Source organism: Papilio polytes, unplaced genomic scaffold (genome assembly GCF_000836215.1).
Source record: "Papilio polytes unplaced genomic scaffold, Ppol_1.0 DF822289.1, whole genome shotgun sequence".
In the NCBI taxonomy this organism is placed as follows: domain Eukaryota; kingdom Metazoa; phylum Arthropoda; class Insecta; order Lepidoptera; family Papilionidae; genus Papilio; species Papilio polytes.
Genome location: NW_013526915.1, coordinates 1,094,883 through 1,113,807, shown reverse-complemented (window position 1 = coordinate 1,113,807; position 18,925 = coordinate 1,094,883). Strand labels below are relative to the sequence as shown.

The window sequence follows — 18,925 nt, the reverse complement described above, 5'->3', positions numbered from 1 at the left end:
AAACAAAGCTCAAATCGTATTTCCGTTGAAACAATATTTGTTGCGAATAATCAACAACAGTACGTAGAATATTCAAACTAAATAGAATATTTATTTAAAGTTATGTATCATGAAAGTACATTATATACATCTTCTATATACAACTGGCTGTTGCTTGCTAAATTAAAAAATACAGCCTATGTTACTCACAGATAAGTTACCTTTCTAACGGTGAAAGAATTTTTAAAATCGGCCGAGTTAGACAAATTTCTTCTCTTCATAGTAACAGATTGCTACGATTTCTGTCTTTTTAATATTTTCACATAAATAAATTGTTTATGCGATCTGTTACTCTGGTGTAAGAATTCCTCTACACGTAAATAGTTTTATCAATCACTCCGAATAAATGCTCGTGTGTTTACTTTTTATTTCCAGCTTCAATATATCAATTGAGTTGTACTTTGTTTAGTAGGCAAGTGACCTTGAACTCCGTAACAGTTGAGATCAGGTGGGACTGAACCGAGATAAGAGTAAATGGATTATTTTGAATTGTTACTTTATCTAGTAAGTATAAAAGTACTAACATTTCTATACATGTACGAAATTTCTTTGAGAGAATTTATGTTTTAAAATACTCCGACAGATTTTAATTAAAACAACATGTAATCTAGTATTCTAGAGATTTTCCCAGTAAGGGTAGAAATGTTAATAGAATATTACAACATACGCAACATAAGGGTAAATGCCGAGATACAATTAGATTTAATTTATTACATACGAGCTGTTGCCCGCGACTTCGTCCGCGTGGTATTAGAATACATACGAACTATATAAATTACAAAAAACTACGTATCCCTCGGGAACCGAACATTTTTCTGGAATGAAGCTTATCTCATGTGTACTACAGGCTTTGTTTTATATCTGTGCCAAATTTCAATAAGATGTGTTGAACCGTTGCAGAATGATCGAGTGAACATTAAAAAACTAAATTAATGAATCCCACGGGAACCGTAACTATTCCAGGGATAAAAAGTAGCCTATGTGTTCTTCCAGACTATGCTCTAAACCTGTGCCAAATTTCATGTAGATCCGTTCAGCCGTTTAGGCTACAAACGCTAATCCATCCATCCATCCATCCTTCCATCCATCCATCCATCTAAACTTTCGCATTTATAATATTAGTAAGATATACTTCTTGTAATTACTAGCTTCTCTATTTATTATCTAGATTTATACACCAAGCACTAAGAATTATCATTTATTACAAAACAAGCTTTTGCCCAAAACTCTGCACGGAATTAAAAAGAAACCTAGTAAGTAGCCTGTCTTTTTTATCAAGATCCGTTGAGCCGTTCCGGAGATACCTTACAAAAACATCCATCCATCAAAACGTTTTCATTTATAATATTAGTAAGAAGTAAAAAGTTAGATTAAATATCTTACAAAGTGTAGAACAAAACTTTATCATATCTAATTAAATTCAAATATTTTTTTTTATGTAATAAACGGTATCGAATAATTAAATGCATGATAAATCGTTTACTATTCGACCAAACTGGCGCGATATGCAAAAACCTTGATCGTTGCCATTATCATGCATCCTTGACCCGATACATGTGGTTTGTGATGCTCGTTCAACTCTATTATCTGATGCATAAAGGTCAAATATAATGTATTTATACTCGACCTCCGATAAACCTTTTAACTTTATAGATCTGTTACGAAAAATACAGTAATATTTGGGAGCTATCTATTTTCTTTGGTCACCTAAATTCGCCGAAAATGTAAACTGGTGGCCATAGACAACCGCAATTGCAGATGTCTTCCTTCCCTTATTGGATGGAGGAAGAGACGCATATAAAAGGCTGTTTCTCCTTCCTCTGTATCTCCTGATAATCTCTAATCCATTTTCCCTTCCCATCCTTATGATATAAGAAAAAGGTAGGAAGGGAAAGGGTCTAAAATTAGGCCTCCGCAAGGCACACTTATCAGAAAAAAAACCGATTAACTTCCACTTCACGGCTGTCTTCTGTGTGGTCGTGGTAATGCACCAGGCGAGCTGGCCCTACAGGGCGTTAAAGCGTGCTCTACCACTGTTATGTTTATTAGCAACATAGATATTTTTAGATGAAAATATATAAAAAATTAAGATCTTAACTACAATAATATCATTCATTACCTGCTAAACATCTAATTTGTATCGAAAGGTTAGCAGTAAGAAAACTCTATTAGAGTTATGCTCGCCTGTACTACCAATGCTCAATATGTATCTTTTTTTTGTGATTATTTTCCCTGTGTACAAAGTGTAAATAAATAAATAAATAAAATAATATTATCAAGTTACTAAGACTTTCAGTTTAGTTAAGGCTTTGCCTATTTTATGTTTATAGAACAGTATGGTAGTGGCTTAAATAACTAACGAGTTACCAAAATGTTCACAAGTTACATCTTTAGCGGTAGCAGTAAACGAACCAACGCTGTACATTGTTAGTAACCTATGTGTTCAAGTATCTAGTTAAGAACATACTCGTAACTTCTAACAACATATCGTAAAAGACTTAAATTCTCTTATAGTTTTATAGACGCTTTTATTTAATTTGTATTTTGTATTGTGTTTGATAAATATAAAAAATACTAGCCCAATTTATCTAAACCTTCTCTTTACTCATGTTCTCCTGTTGTATTTAAAAGAAAGTATAGCTTCTAAGAATTTTAAAAATATAAACAACTAGCTATTGCTCGCAACTTCGCCCGCGTAAAACAAAAAAAGAATATGACTTTACAATGTTACTCACAGATAAATTACCTTTCTAACGGTGAAATATTTTTTTTAATCGACCCAGTAAGTTTTGAGTTATTCCAATACATGTATAATATAGATTTAATTACTACATGATTTATTTTGTTTTCAAAATCACATTGTCAAAATAAATATTTTAGACCTTTTGCTACGTGTCTTTTCACCAACATGACCCAATTCAAACAGAACAACCATTAACTTTCCAAGAGGTATTTCTTTTTATAACAAAAAAAACATGATTCATTGGACATCGGGAAGCTTAGAAAAGTAAATCTTTCTTCTTTTCAAAACATAAGCTTAATTTATTTCCTCTCTCGTTCTACGTTTCCTAATTTACATAATTGTGTTCTTTCTTACACTAGCATCTTAATTACGGAACAGAATCTGTTGAACTTTATTTTATCATAAATCAGTTTTAATTGTTCCTGCACGTATTAATTACCTTCAGAGTGCCTTTTAAAAATTTTAAAGGAAATGTTAAGTTAAGTCCAAACAGGTGGACTTAATTGAAAAACAAATGAGTAAGCGTTTTTACAACTGAATAAGCTTCCTTTACACTTAACGAAAAAATCACACTATTTGACAGATTAATTGTTAGGCTTATGCTGAGTTTTTGAAGTTTCCATTTATTTAAATAAAGACAATATAGTCGATATAGTAATTAAATATTAGTAAACAATATATGTATTGTGTGATTCGACCAAATAACGAGTCGACATGTTCCTGAGCTTTAGAATGGAATAACTTTATTATTTCAACATTCATTTTATAGCTGAATCTATTTATCTATCTATTCAGTTGCAGCTGTGTGTTACTCGTTAACAATGCAGAATAATAACTTTTATAAGTTAATATTTTATCCTGTTTTAATGGTCTAGAGGTAACCTCAGTGTTTTGTTTAGTAAGTATATAAATTTATCAAGACTATAAGAATTGAAAATTAATCTCGAGTTAGAAGAAAGCTTTGATGCTATTTATTTACGCTGTCGGTGAAATCCATAAATGTTAATTAAAAATATTTAAATGTTTGGCTTTGTATTTTTGTAGGCTCAAAAGAATTTAATCAAAATGTTGATCAATTTGTGAAAAGTTGATTAACGAGGACAAGCCAATTTGAAATGTTAATTGAGTATAAAATATACGCAAAATGTTGGTTTTAAATTGAATCTCTGAGTTTTATTACTACACCTGTATTGTTATGTACAACACTTTTATATTACTCCTATTATTTAGTAGTTATTACCCAGGTTCATATTTTTTGATGTCCAATACAAAACACTAACAGATTCGTAATGATGACCTTTAACGTAAATATATGAAAAATCTACGCTAAGGGCTTTTTTAATGTCCATTAATCAACTCTAATGTGGCTAGTATAATTTAAACTATTCAATTTTACTTTATCAATGTCAAATCTAAATGAAATATGATGTCTAGTATTGAATAAAGATAAGAAACAGTTAAGAGCGCATTTCGAAGTAGAAACGTGTTGCTTGTAATTAGGTCTAACATTTAAATTTTACGCGAATGTATAAAACAATCTTTTACGTTATCGCTAATGGATTTTCAACGATGATGATGCTTTTTTACTTTTCACCAAAGAACACAGTTTAAAACTATGATAACAAAATATATATAGTACTTTTTGCCTACATAACTAATGACTTGTTAGAAATCAACCCTGCTTGTGGTAATTTAGATGTATACAGTTCAGTTAGTGTCAGTAAAAATGTGATAAAAATAAATTGAAAACAATCTTCAGAGTTAAGACTTGTAAGTTAGTAGAAAAATAAAACTAAGAGGAAATAAAAGAAGGACTAAAAGAGGTCTTTAAGTCGACGGACGTCAAGTAAAAATTGAGTTAAAAGCTGTCCCTGCAGTTGCTTCAAATTGTATTTCCAGGATTTACAGTTCAATTCTAAAAATAATTCTCGACGCGACTAGATAACTAAGATTTGTTATTTATATTTGTATTTCAAATGTAATAAACTAATTAATTTTAGAATATTGAATTAAGGATCACAAAAACAGAGTAAAAGAGACACATAATTCTGAGAGCTTTCTACGAAATGCATCAGTGTATTCGCTACATCCAAGTGCTACGCCGTAGACTATCGTAGCTGTATATTTCGAGTAGGTAATGCGTTGACTGTATTTAAAGTAAAGGAATTTTTAAACTGTTACAAAATAGTATTAAAGCTGTAGATTGCAAAGAAATACCACACTACGAGTTATATTTACCGCGTCCGCCTCTCCACTAGTTTCCGCCGCGGGCGAAAGGTTCATTCTAGAGCATGACCATTATCTAACCTTGTATTTTGTTTATTTCCAACGCTTATATTTACCAAGGTTAAGATATAAATAGTACAAAATTACAGCTACTAGAGGTACGTTTGCCATAATAATGGCAAATTTTGTCCATTTAGTTTTAAACATTTATCTTAAATTATCAAATTTGTGCAATTAAGGATACGTGCAAGCCATTTTTTAGTCCTGCTTACCTTAAACACACTACATTCCTCCGAACTATAACCAAAATGTATTGACTGCGACACTCAAAGTCAATAAATGGTCTGTCTTTTTGTAATACCGGTTTGATAATCAACAGAGTCCCTTAGCGACCAAATAATGTATTTGAATGCAGCAGTTACTATTTAAATTATTTAAGACTATTCATTATTTTTTATAGTATTTGAATAATCAAGATTTGCAATTCACCTATTTATTAAATTACCGTAACACATTGGCACAATCTTTTTAACCTCGGAGTTTAGCTAGACTGGTATTATGAAGCATTTGTTAATGCACGTAAACCCGCGTCTATATTGTAAAGTGGCGCTTGTTCAAAAGCTCGTTTCGTTGGCAGCTGAGCTGTTCTCTAAACTAATAAAGCTAGTTACTATACTTAACGATAAGAGAGTAAATTTTAACTAACTTACGCTCTGTTTAATGTCTATAGAAAGGTTAAGTAAATTAATTTTCCTTTTAAAATAATTCCAAAATTTAAAAATTAAATATTTAGAACGCGGTTTATTTTTTTGCTAAACTAAAAAGTTTAATTAAGTCAGTTTTAAATCCACCTATAGGAATAATGTTAGCAAATGGCATACATCAGAATACAAAACTTTATAAGTTATTTCATTATAGAAATTCTTGTACATTCATAACTCACTGCGTAGTGTAAAATTAAATGCAGTTATAGCCGGTTTCCCAGATACATTTACCCATTCTTTGGTGTTTGTCGTTTGATAACCTAATGAAATGCGTTTCCAAACTTGAGTTTTAAGTAATGAATTACTAGGGAACGATATAATAATACGAAACTTCAGAAATCCAGTATTAAACATGTTTGCAAAACAAATACGCATTGGTTTGTTAGCTTTCAACTTCCGTATTCGTTGTTAAAAGCTAAGTTATATTTCCTTACATTGAATGCATTAGCAACGAACCGTGACATCACTTGCTTCAATGAAATATGCATGGCGTTATATCCCAGTCGCTGTTCAGCTAAAGTTTTCAGATTACTTCACGGACGAGCTTTCAGATATGTAGATCTATCCCACGTTTTACATGCAAGAATTTATTTCCCACTAGCTTTCGTCCGCGACTCCGTACGTGCAGAATTAAAAAAAAAGAAAAATAAGTAGCCTATGTGTTCATCCGGACTATATACTACATCTATGCCAAATTTCATCGAGATCCGTTCAGCGCTTTAGGCTTCAAACTCTAACAATCATCTATTTTTCTATTCATCCATCCATCTATCCAAACTTTCGCATGTATAATATTAGCCAGATAGCTTAGTTCTTTATGTTATTCATACCGACGATATGCAAACATCTAAGTTGAAAGGAAGGTAGAAGAATTTTTTAAAACATCTGAAGTTAATATGTAATCTGCTTGAAATTATTAACGTAGTAAAGACTATTTAAGTTGAAAACCTTTACTTAAAGAATCTAGATTTCAAACTATACTGTAGTCGTATGTGTATGGAAAGAGAATTTGAAAAAATGATTCTAAATATTTCAATAAAACTTCCAGTACTTAAACGGAATGGTTAAAGGTTAAGTCGCCAAAATTCATTTTTCACGCAACTTCAGTCGGTCAGAAGTAACAGATGTTGACCCCATTGCCATTTCGGCTAGCGAAATTACCGAAAAATCGATTGGAATTAAATACAAAAAAAAATCGAATTACTGTTTCTGTTCTTTGTCACATTAAAAAAATCAAAAATAAACTTCGATTAAATTTATATTTTTAACGAATGGATTTGTTTAAATTTTTACGTTAACACCAAAAATTTTCACATGCAAGCACATTCCCGTTATTTTTTAACTAAAATAAACCACACAGTAAACCAAGGACAGTAAGTTACATATGGTAGGATTTTGTACCACTTGTGTCAACTAATCTTCTTGAAGCCGTGCCAAATGGAAATTTGGCACAGAGAATTAAAAAATACTGGATATCCTATCTCTAGACCCTATTGTACAACTTTAAAGTGCTAACTGTCTATTGATTTAATCCTTCGACATCATTTTAAATGTTTTGTCTATCAGTTTTATTTCTTAGGCGTTTAATTTAACAGGATAGTCTATAAGCAAATAGAATTAGAAAATGCAGGTTTCAAATTGCCCTACTCCTGTAAATATTTTATTATTACGTAATATATATGGGATGTGTGAGTGCGTATTTCCGAACGAAGATGAGTGAGTGATTGATTTCACTGACGTATGATAGACTGAAGTGAATGTAGGAAGAGATAGACGAAAAAAACGCGAAGAGATAGCCGTACGTTTTCTGAAATGAATAAATGAGTAAAAAATGATATCTTGTAAAACCAGGGCTCATCATCAACTTGGCCTTATCCCTTATGGAGGGTCGGCACAGTATGTGCTGCTCTTCCATACATCTCTATCAGCCGTCATATCCGAAACCAATACTTTCTTAAGTATATCCTCTTTCACACAATCCATCCATACTTTCTTCGGTCTTCCTCTTCCTTTGTAGCCATCCACATTCATTCTAAACACTTTCTGGTTTATGTTTCCATCGTCTCGTAAAACTAGGGTTGAGGGTGAGAAATCAAAGTGATTAAACCAGAAGACTATTTATCGCTCGCTATCGCCTATATAAAGAAACATTTAGATAAACTTCGATCAAATAAATTTACTTATCCTTAGATCAGATTATATTTTTTTTGCAAAACCCAATTATATTTTCATATACTTTATTAATTCAAATCTTTTTTTAATTGTACAACTTAACCAATTTCAATCGAGGGTCTACAAGCGAAATCGTTTTAATTTTAATATACTTCGTAATTTGGCATCAGCTTTTATGTTTGACATAATACTTTCATACTCTTAATTCCATTAACCGCGGTCGAGATTCGGGTTAATGCGCAATGTTGTAATTAAAAACAAATGAATACTGTTTATAGGATCGATTGTTGAATAACGTAGGGTACACGTTTGTTTCTTATATGGGATTATTAACTTTACATTTTGGTATTTTTTTCAAAGAAACATTTCACAAAAGCAATGGTTAACGTCACATTAAATTTATGTAACATTTTGACGAAGCCTCCACTCGTCTCCATTACACGTTCTTGCTTATACAAATTACATCGTCGCTTTGAAGTAATACCTATACTTTCACTCACATATTACTTATTACAAAAAATGAAAGCACATTTTATATTTCTCAATTCAAAATATGTGTTAAAATTATGCTGCATTTAAAAGACAGACTTACAGATTGCAGTCCACGATATCAAACAGGGGTATGTATGTAAGTATGCATAAAGCCATCGAAAAAAAAAAATATTTATTCAGCTCGCTTATCAGGTGTAAAATATACAGAAAAAATCTCATACTTTGTAAAGGACATTGCAAATACTTTCTCGCCAAATTTCACGCTAGAACCGAATTGCTGTAAAAAATTTCTCTGAAATAGCATGACGGCATTGTTTACCGTACTTGTTATCTACTCTACCTTCGTGTGAAACCCGCATAATGGTGACTTAATCGATCAGTAACACGTTCATTATGATTCACTCTCCTTGTGACAGTCGCCATGTGCGGCCATTTGTCACAAATGTTACCCGACACTGTCTACATGGGTTATCGAAGTCTGTACGGAATGGTCAAATTGAATATTTATTGCCTCATTTAAAACCTATGATACGTAATCTGATGTCATTTGTTTTCACTATGAATTTCGATTCTTTAAACACGATATTGCTATCTCAATTCTCTTAAGTAAAAAGACAAGGACGGTATATGTTTGTGTTTCGACATTAAGATCGTGTTTAAGATTGCTGTTTAAAAACCAGTGACCCAAATCTATTAGTATGTACTAATCGCCGATTGTGCTTTCTATTGTTCTTTTAACATTTTCATTTTGATATATTTCATCGAAATTGAAAAATATATTCTAAAATTCCGGATAATATTGGTATCTTAAATTTTTACTGACACAGAAACACTTTTCATTGGCATGTAACCAAAATATCTTCAAACTAGTTCAATGAAGCTATTTTGTTTACAAAGCAAAGAAATATCAGCATCGTTATCTTTTCATGTAATATTTTTGTTCAACATATAAATTTATTTTAGCACTAGTGGTTAGTCGTGACTTTGTCCGGGCGGAATTAAAATTATCTCGTTAAATAGCGTATGTTACTCAGGAATATAGTAGCTTTGTAAAGAAATAAGTTTTAAAATCGTCCTAGTAGTTTTTAAATGAATCCAAAACATATGTAACATATTTACACGCTAGTGGATCGCATAAAAAATTAGCTTGTTAAATTATAATTAAATTTTAGTACAATAAACTGAATAAAATGTCTAAATTTTGTAACCGTAATTGCAATAACTGTATTCACTTCATTCATATTTTTACTCTAAGAAAAAAATAGAAAGTATCTCTACCAAGTCACTACCAGAAATTGTTACAAAATATTTTTTAAGAAACGAAATCTCAGCCATTGGTATAAAAGGTTGGTCAATATAAAAACTAGCGAATATATTTGAACGCTGACAAAGGAATGGTACCTTTGTAATATCGCCCTTATTACTGTAACCTTCCTCCGCGTTCTGGCGTTAAGGGCTTATCCCATGGTAATAGTACGTTTCACTTGTGAAATTGAGCGTAACTTTTATTAACTCCACTGTATTAATACAGATAAATACTTAGGAAGTCGGTATTTGTTAGGAATTATAGTAACGTCTACATATATTTTATATTGTAAGGTGGAAAATGCAAGCGGCCACCTAAATTCAACGAAATAGTGAAGCGATTGTTGCCCATAGATACGTCCAAAGTAAGATGCTTTGCTTAACTTCAATCGACAGAGGGAACGCATAGATAGAGGATATTTCCCCTTAAATGTGTCACTTTCCCTTCCCGTTTTAAAGGTAAAGGGAGACTAAAAATATGCCTCCCGAAAGCGGTATTTAAGAAAAACATACTTAATATTTTAAATGGAAGAACACATAGCCTACTAACTTTTGTTTTTTTTTTTAATTCCACGCGGACGTCCTTTACTGATCATGACGCTCGCTTTCACATCTTTTGTTTTTTAACCTCATTCATGATAGTTTAAGCATACATTTTTGGTTCTGAATTTTGGTCATATCACAGTTTTAAAAGCGACAAATTCCTTCGTTTTCATATCTAAAATCTGTTTAAAATAATTCACATTATCACAAGATATACAGAAGGTCTAAGAAAACTCATCGTCTATAATTAAAATATACAGGACTATGTAAATTTAATATTTCCGATCAAAATTCACAAGAACAAGATGTCGTTTCCAATATAAACAGAATGGAGTTTGTAGGTAAAGTTTGGTAGAGCCGTGGGATTTCAGTTTGATAAAGTACGATAGAAATTCAAAACAATTCCAGGACTTTTTATTATAATTTATTTTACCAACAATTTATTCAAATAGAATGAGATAAACCATAAAGTTATGTCATTCTTAACGTCGTCTTGAAATGTTAAATCGTCTTGAACGTTTTTAAGATATCTTTTAACCAAATGTTATCTTGTCTTACTGCGTACTAATATTATAGATGCGAAAGTTTAGATGGATGGACGACTGTTAGAGTTTGCAGCTCAAACTGCTTAAAAACGAATCTTAATCAAATTTGTTACAGATGTAGAGGATAGTCTTGAAGTACATGTAGTCTGCTTAATGTTTTTTAATTCCACGAGGAGGAATTCGTGGCCAAAAGCCAGTATATAATAAAACTAGCAAACACAGAGCGTAAATCTAGATTTTACTAGTAAAAGATGTTTTAATAAAAAAAGTAGCTTTCGAGGATTTTCAAACCGTTTTCATTTAAAGTGTTAGTATTTACAAGCTTACGTCTGCATGAAATAAAAAAAAACAAATTTCTCATGCCTATGTGTTCTTCCAGACTATCGTCTACGTCTATGCCAAATTTCATCGAGATCTGTTCAGCAGTTTAGGGTACAAACTCTAACAAACATCCATCCATCTAAACTTTTACATTTATAATATTGGTAAGGTTAATATTAGGGTTTTTAGATTATAAAGCAGTGTAACCAGCTCGGGCGACGGGCCAACGGCTTGTCAGTGTGCAGATAACTGCGCCCCGGTCAATGGCGAGCTATTTAGATAAAACATAGCTTCAAATAAGAATAGAAAACGAATAATTACGAAATATGACTAGTATATTAAAAATAAAAAACTTGTAAATATCAATGTAAAAGTTATAAAATAAAATAAAAGGTAAAGTTAAAGTTGTTTATGTGGAATTATATGAAATCTAGCTTACGCCCGTGACTCCGTCAGCGTGGAATTAAAAAAACCAAAGTAAGTAGCCTATGTTTTCTTCAAGACTAACCTCTACATCTATACCAAACTTCATTGAAATCCTTTTAGCTGTTTAGGCTACAAACTCTAACAAACATCCATCTAAACTTTCGCATATGTAATATTGGTACAAATTTTAATGAAATTAATTAAAAACATATCGGTTTTGTTTTTTAAATTAATGAAGCTTCGTTCCATTACATTGACTATTAAGAATGTAACTTCGCTTAATAACAATTGTGGGTTGAAATTAAATCTTTATATTTATTCGCAAGAGACAATGTGTGCAATAAAACTTTACGATTCATTTGCATATCGAATGAAATCAACGGATAAAATTACCATTTTTTAACAAGTGTTATTAATATCTGAAATGAATTGCATATTATTATCATAAATGTATCAGAAAATGATGTCTTGATCTGCCAATATACAATACATAAAAATAAAAATATTGTATTTTTTTAAGTCATTTTCAGAAGATTCTAGGAAAGAAAACTCTTTGCACCAACGCGATATCTTAAGATTCTTATCTTCTACGAGTAGAAAACAAAACACATTCTTCTTATTCAAATTACTTACAAAAATGCTTTTCATTATTTAAAAGTTAATTATTTGCAATATGATTCAAGTATTAAATTAATAAAAAATCAAACAAAAAAATGGGACCCACCTGCAAGCATTAGGTCCACTAGCGGCGGAGTTATGCCGTAACACACATAAAAAAAATACATACAGACGAATTGAGTACCTCCTTCTTTTGGGAAGTCGGTCAATAAAACGGTTTGTAATCAGAGATTACATTTGAGCGATTTACGAACTATCTTCTAATATGATTCTGGTTCTTCAGGAAATTATGAGCACAGACTGCATGAGACAAGCCAAAGATTTGTAGCACTTCTGCCCGGAGCCGAAAGCGGAACTTCTAAATAGTTTCACGTGCACGCAGTATAAGCCAGCATACTAAGCTTCCAGGAGTACCCTCAAACTCTATTAATAAGTTCACATTAAATTGACTTGGAAGCAACTTCGATGTAATTTACATCGCTAGACGTAAGCCACCTGGGCAAACACGAGTAATTAAAGTTTACAAAAGGCTTGAAGTTCAATTTAGGCACATTAACGCGAACGTGAATCATTTATCCCATGTGAAGTGAAGATTATAGTTATACTAGGTTTTGCAAGCGACTCCGTCCGCGTGGAATTAAAAAAAAAAACAACAGTTTGTAGCCTATGTGTTCTTTCAGACTATGCCCTACATATATGCCAAATTATATCCAGACCCGTTCAGTCGTTTAGGCTACAAACTCCATAAACATCCATCCATCTAAACTTTCGCATTTATTATATTAAGTATGAAGTATGATTAATAAGGTTGATCGTAGACTTAAAATTTTTCTAATATAATTTTTTTGAGATGTAAAATTTAAATTTTCTGATAGAACCAACTTTTAGCTTGATATTCTATACTGATATTATAAAAAGGAAAGATTTGTATTTTTGTTCATATTGAAATAACTCAAAAACTACTAGGCTGTTTTCAAAATTTCTTACATCATTAAAAAGATACGTTATCAGTGCTTTTTTTAATTCACACGGACGAAGTCGCGAGCAACAGCTAGTCTTGTATAAATGTAATCTTTACTTAGAAGAGCCGTCCCTACTAGGGCCAAGGATAAGGTTGATGATGATGATGAATCTATACTTAGAAGTCTATTTTCAAATCAATCATCACCAGCTCCCCACTGAGTATGTCCCCACTGAGGGGCTCGGAGCCTATCCTAATCAGGGGTGACTAGGCCATAGTCAACCACGGTGGCCCAGGTTGGTTGACTTTACACATATCTTTGAATTTCTTCGCCGATATATGCAGGTTGCATCACGATGTTTTCCTTCACCGTAAGAACGTCGGGTAAATTATGTATGCATGAAAATTCGAAAAATCGAAAATCAAATTGGTACAAGGCGGGATTCGAACCCAAGACCTGTAGATTACAAGTAAAGTGTTTAAACCACTGAGCCACCGACGCTTTTTTCAAATGATAAAATCCATTTCCGTATAAAATAGTTGTTTTTTTTTAGATAAAACTTTTCTAAGAATAAAATATCAGTCTCCTGTTTATCACTGATCTATTTAAGAACGCCTTAATCCTTAGCTTAATTAAAAGTTAGTTCTTTATTTAAAATGACCTATAAAAGGATGCCGGTAAAATTAGATTAAAGAGTTTTTTTTAGATCTGTCTTCGCTTTTCTTTCTCATAAGTATTATTAAGTTCTAATAGTTCTCAATTGTATTGTATTTAATTTGGAAATTCTCTTCACAAAGTAACATCTGTCTCAAGCGGAATACAAGCTTGTTAGATACATCGTACAGCCTTACTGACATCCGATACACGCTTTTAGAACTAACATTTCGGGTTTTGTACTGGATTTTCGCATTCGAAATCCAGTCTATATTCGTATAACATCTACATTTCTGTACATTTTCTAATAACCCACACATTTCTTGAAGATAAGGAACAAAATGATTTAAATTACAAAAGCATGTTGGCTACAAAGGTTGAGGAAGACCGAAGAAAGTATAGGTGGATTGTGTGAAAGAGGATATGCTTAAGAAAGGAGTGAGTTCAGATATAACGGCTGATAGAGATGTATGGAAGAGCAGCACATACTGTGCCGACCCTCTGTAGGGATAAGGGCAAGTTGATGATGACAAATTTAAGTTGTAGTCATTTAATATGACAAATCTAAACATTAACAAAACGAATAAAATAATAACGCATTGAAATAATAATCACATGATCATTAATTCTGGAACTAGAATCAAGAAATTAATTCGAATTCAAAAAATCTTTTATTTTATTTATTTCGATAGCCCCCAGACAAATTTTATATTTATTTCGTAGTTTATTCTGGATGGTTTTTATCTTCTTTTAAATTACGTTCGTGCCAATATAAGCAAGGGATAGCTTTATCGAGTGCGCGATTCATGATTTCATCCAATCACAATAGGATCTCAGGTGTGCAGGAATTCTAAACATTTTTTCCTCAATAAAATCTTTTATACTCATATCGTATTAAGGATATGTTTATATTCTTAATATATTATCGAGTTTATTGTACTATTACGTGTTGTCTAACTATTACTGGGTTATATCACAAGTTTTTGTTACAGTTAGTAGTAATAATACGATACTTAAGAAAAATTTATATTCTTGAATAGGCTTTAACATATTTTACATAGAGAGTTATTTTAAAATCGGATAGAATTTTGAATGTTATTAAATATTCTTGATCGTTAACTGGTTAAATCACCAAAAACTCTTATCTCAATAGTAGAAATATGAGCAAGTAATAAATACCTCACAAAATTAATCGCAAAATAAATCACTGAACATGATTAATTGGACTTTGTAACTTTTTGTATTTCCAATACTTTAAAGTTGAATAATTTATATTTTCACACTAACAGTTTTGTATACCTGGTATTCACTTCATTAAAGTTTTATGGATAGTTCCACAAAGACCTTGTCGTCGATATGATGGATAGCGTTGCAAACGTAACGGTCGCAATGGATCTGCGGCCATTTTCACACCGCCAATGACTCCGTGTTCAAACTTGTTGCAATAAATTATTAAAGTATACGGTCGGTTAAACAAATTTAAACTTAAACCAAATTGTTATACGTCCTAAAATTGTAGGCCAACTTTGTAAACGGAACACTAAAAAGTCTGAAAAGTGGATGACAATAACAATAAATTTTGAATTTTAAAATGTTCTGGTTAAATGAAAGAGGAAATGTTTTATTTTTGGCAATTGTATTAAAATTATACTATAAGATGTAATATTTATTTTCCTCTATGAATATTAAAAAATGTTAAAGTAAACCATTTACTACCAAAACTTTAAAAATCCTGGTACTTTCGAAAATGGTAATAATTTCCAGAAATTTCTAGAAAGCACGGAAAACATAATGTGAAATTTTAAATTTAATTTTCTCTACAAAAGTAAGTTTGAATTTTAAAAATTGAGGGAATATTTTGCAATAGTATTCATTTAATAATTTAAATTTTATATAAACAAAAATATATAACTTACCTATGTACCTACTTGCGCTTTTCGCCATAGTTTCAGTAAGTTGACAACAAAAAGAAATCGAAACAAAACTTAGCAACAATCCCTGATAAGTTTCCTTATTCATTGTTTCACTTTTAACACTTCACTACACTAAAATCACATGTTTATTTTGTACACTATCGTAGTGTACATATACGTGGGAAGTCTGCTTCGGGAAGGTCGAGTGCTCTCCACAGTCGAGCGACGACTGGATACCCCGACCCGGCCAGAGAGAATGGTTCACTGCGCACTGCACGCTCGGGGGTTGATTCTATGTTTCTACATTTCACTATTAACAAGGTAACAAGAATTTTTCGCAGCTTGTTAACCCAAACATGTTAAAAAATGCATCCACATTTTTAATGTGCATTTACACAGGTTTTTTCGAACGAAATATTAGATTTTAAATTATCGTTATAACGTGTATAGGGATTGAAATTTTCTATGTACAATTTGGAAGTAGAACTCATATAACTGTAGAAAATCAAATATTTCATGCGCGCTATCACCTAAAACGCTACGAGAATCTACTTTTTTATTTATACGAGTAAGAGTTTGAAGTCGGAATAAACTTTGTGAAAAGTTGTTTGATTTGGAACGTTTTAAAATTTTATCAGCGTTGCCGAATGGAATTTACTTCGTAATACTTTGTGGAAGTTGTTTCTTATATTTCATTGTTTAACTGTTGAATATCATTGTAAGTTGAATAATATTAAAACGTTCATTCATTTTGACAAACAGGGTAAAAAAGAAGCGTTACCAACGTTTTCGCTGCCTAGATATTAACTAACTCTCTTTGTTAGTTGAAATTTAAACTACATTTATGGCAACTGTTGGCCATATTTTTCAAGGATTAAGAATAACAAAATATTTATATTGAGCGTCGGTGGCTCAGGAGTTTAAGCATTTGGCTTGATACCCACAGGTCCTGGGTTCAAATCCTGCCATGTACCAAAGTGATTTTAGATCCGGCGTTTACGGTGAAGGAAAACATCGTGATATAACCTGCAAATATCGGCGAAGAAATTTAAAGATATGTGTGAAGTCCACCAACCCGCAGTGGGTCAGCGTGGTTGACTAAGGCGTAGTCACCCTAAATTAGGGTAGACTCCGAGCCCCTCAGTGGGGACGTATAATGAGTTAATGATTCTAATCAAGACGATGATATAAGTAAAAAATAAATTGTAAAGATTCAAATCAAATGAACTCAGTCAAGATGAAAACCGCTTCATTAAATGAAGTGGGTAATGTGAAGAGTGCTTAAGCTTATAAGCTCATCTACTGGCTTGTTGATTAATCAATTCTGTATTTTTTTTATTTTGTATTGGATGTAATGTAATAAAATAACTATGAACTATTTTTAATATAATTTTAATTTTAAATGTGTAAAATCAAATCTTACTAACATTATAAATTCAATAGTTTAGATAGATGAATGTAGGAGTTTGTAGCCTAAACTGCTGCACAGATATCGATGAAATTTGGCATAGATGTAGAGGATAGTCTGGAAAGATGCACACTTTCTTTTGTTTTTTTTTTAATCCCACGCGGTCGGAGTCGCGGGCGAAAACTATTTTATTACAAATTTAGTAAGTTAAATGTAGAAAATATTTTATATTAACGTATTTAAAACCAAACATTTTATTTATAAAGACATAGTAAAGTGCTGATACAAATGACTGATTAACAGGTAACGAATCGTTGCACTTAGATATCGCAAAAGAAAATTGCTTTCAACATAAAATATGAAGTGGCTTGAAACTCTCTGTATGCAAATGTGGAGAATTTTCAAATGCGAGATTTGTGTTCACTCGAAACTGTATAACAAGATCGTGTGATTACAGAAAGGTGAAGCTTCGTGTTACCTTTAATTGGTTTCGTTAAAAAAATCGTATATACTCTCTGTTCATTTTCAATTACAATATTGAATCTGTGACTAAGAAATACTGAAAAGAATAAAAAAATGCGTTGATTTTACATCTCTTTGTAAAAACATAATTTCTGAAGGAATTTATTCATCTTCATCATTACAAAAATCTAGAACTGCACAAACACATCGTTTGAAACACGTGCGAATGAGCCTTGTTAGAGAACTGTTTTAATTTATCTTGAAAACGTTATTTGAAATATTTATGAGAGTAAATAATACTGAGATTAAACTAAGAAATCTAAACACGCTTTAGTGATGCTTAGTTTGTTGCTAAAATGATCTGCTGACTGGAGTGATAGGGTGATGCGACATCCCGAAATATCAGGAGCTCAAACAACATAATAGTACAAGAAAGCCGCCTTACAAAATATCATACTAATATTATAAATGCTAGAGTATAGATGGATAGATGGATTTTTGTTAGAGTTTGTAGCCTAAACGGCTGAACGGATCTCGATGAAATTTTTCATAGATGTAGAACATAATCTGTAAGAACACATAGAGTACTTCCATTTTTATTACAGGTGGACGGAGTCGCGGGTAAAAGTGTAATTGTTAAAACCACGAGAGTTAAAAGTTACATAATAGTTTCGTTACTTTTTAATGATGAATGAATGAATGATGATGAAATGTATGATGAATGAATGAAATGAATATTGACTTTTTAATGTCACAGAATTTCTAATGTTTAACTTAGAAAAGAATATTGGAATGTATGAAGCCTAAGTTTACGAAAGTTCCAATGTTAATACTCGTTGATACCAACCCTAAAACTATTATTTGCAGATGTTCCATTTGCAAGCAACGTTGTCATACTTTTGTTCAATATCTTGAAATACATTGCTAGATTTAATATCTGTCGTAGATGATCAATAAAAAACATTACATCAATTATTCATTCAAATTCTAATTTATATAGAGAAACCGTTTTTATAATAAATTTTGAAATAAACTAAAGCAAAACTGTACATTACATTAGTAATGGTGCATTCCAATTTTAGTCAAAAATCATAAGGACCATATCAGAATTTACCATAAAATCTGCAGTTATTCTATGGTAGAAATATTTAGGCTTTGATTTGGAATAAGTTGTACAATTTATATTTAAATAAAAATACAATAAAACACGATTTAAAATATAAAACAAATCGTAAAAAGAGCATTCTTTTAAATGATCACTTCTCCGTTCCGACGTGAATTAATGGCACAAATTAAAAAGTTTTCGCTAGTGGACAGCTCTTTTAGCTCGGA

General features: G+C 31.6%; 1 protein-coding gene across 1 annotated transcript in view; it reads right to left on the bottom strand.

Annotated features, from left to right (window-relative positions):
* The window catches only part of LOC106106271 (suppressor of lurcher protein 1-like), a 57,166-nt gene extending 41,208 nt beyond the window's left edge, over window positions 1-15,958 (bottom strand). The window contains exon 1 of the mRNA XM_013286822.1: window positions 15,727-15,958. Coding sequence (XP_013142276.1) covers window positions 15,727-15,829 — 103 coding nt within the window. The 5' untranslated portion in view covers window positions 15,830-15,958. The remainder of the gene's footprint in view (window positions 1-15,726) is intronic.
* Between the last annotated feature and the right edge of the window lie 2,967 nt (window positions 15,959-18,925).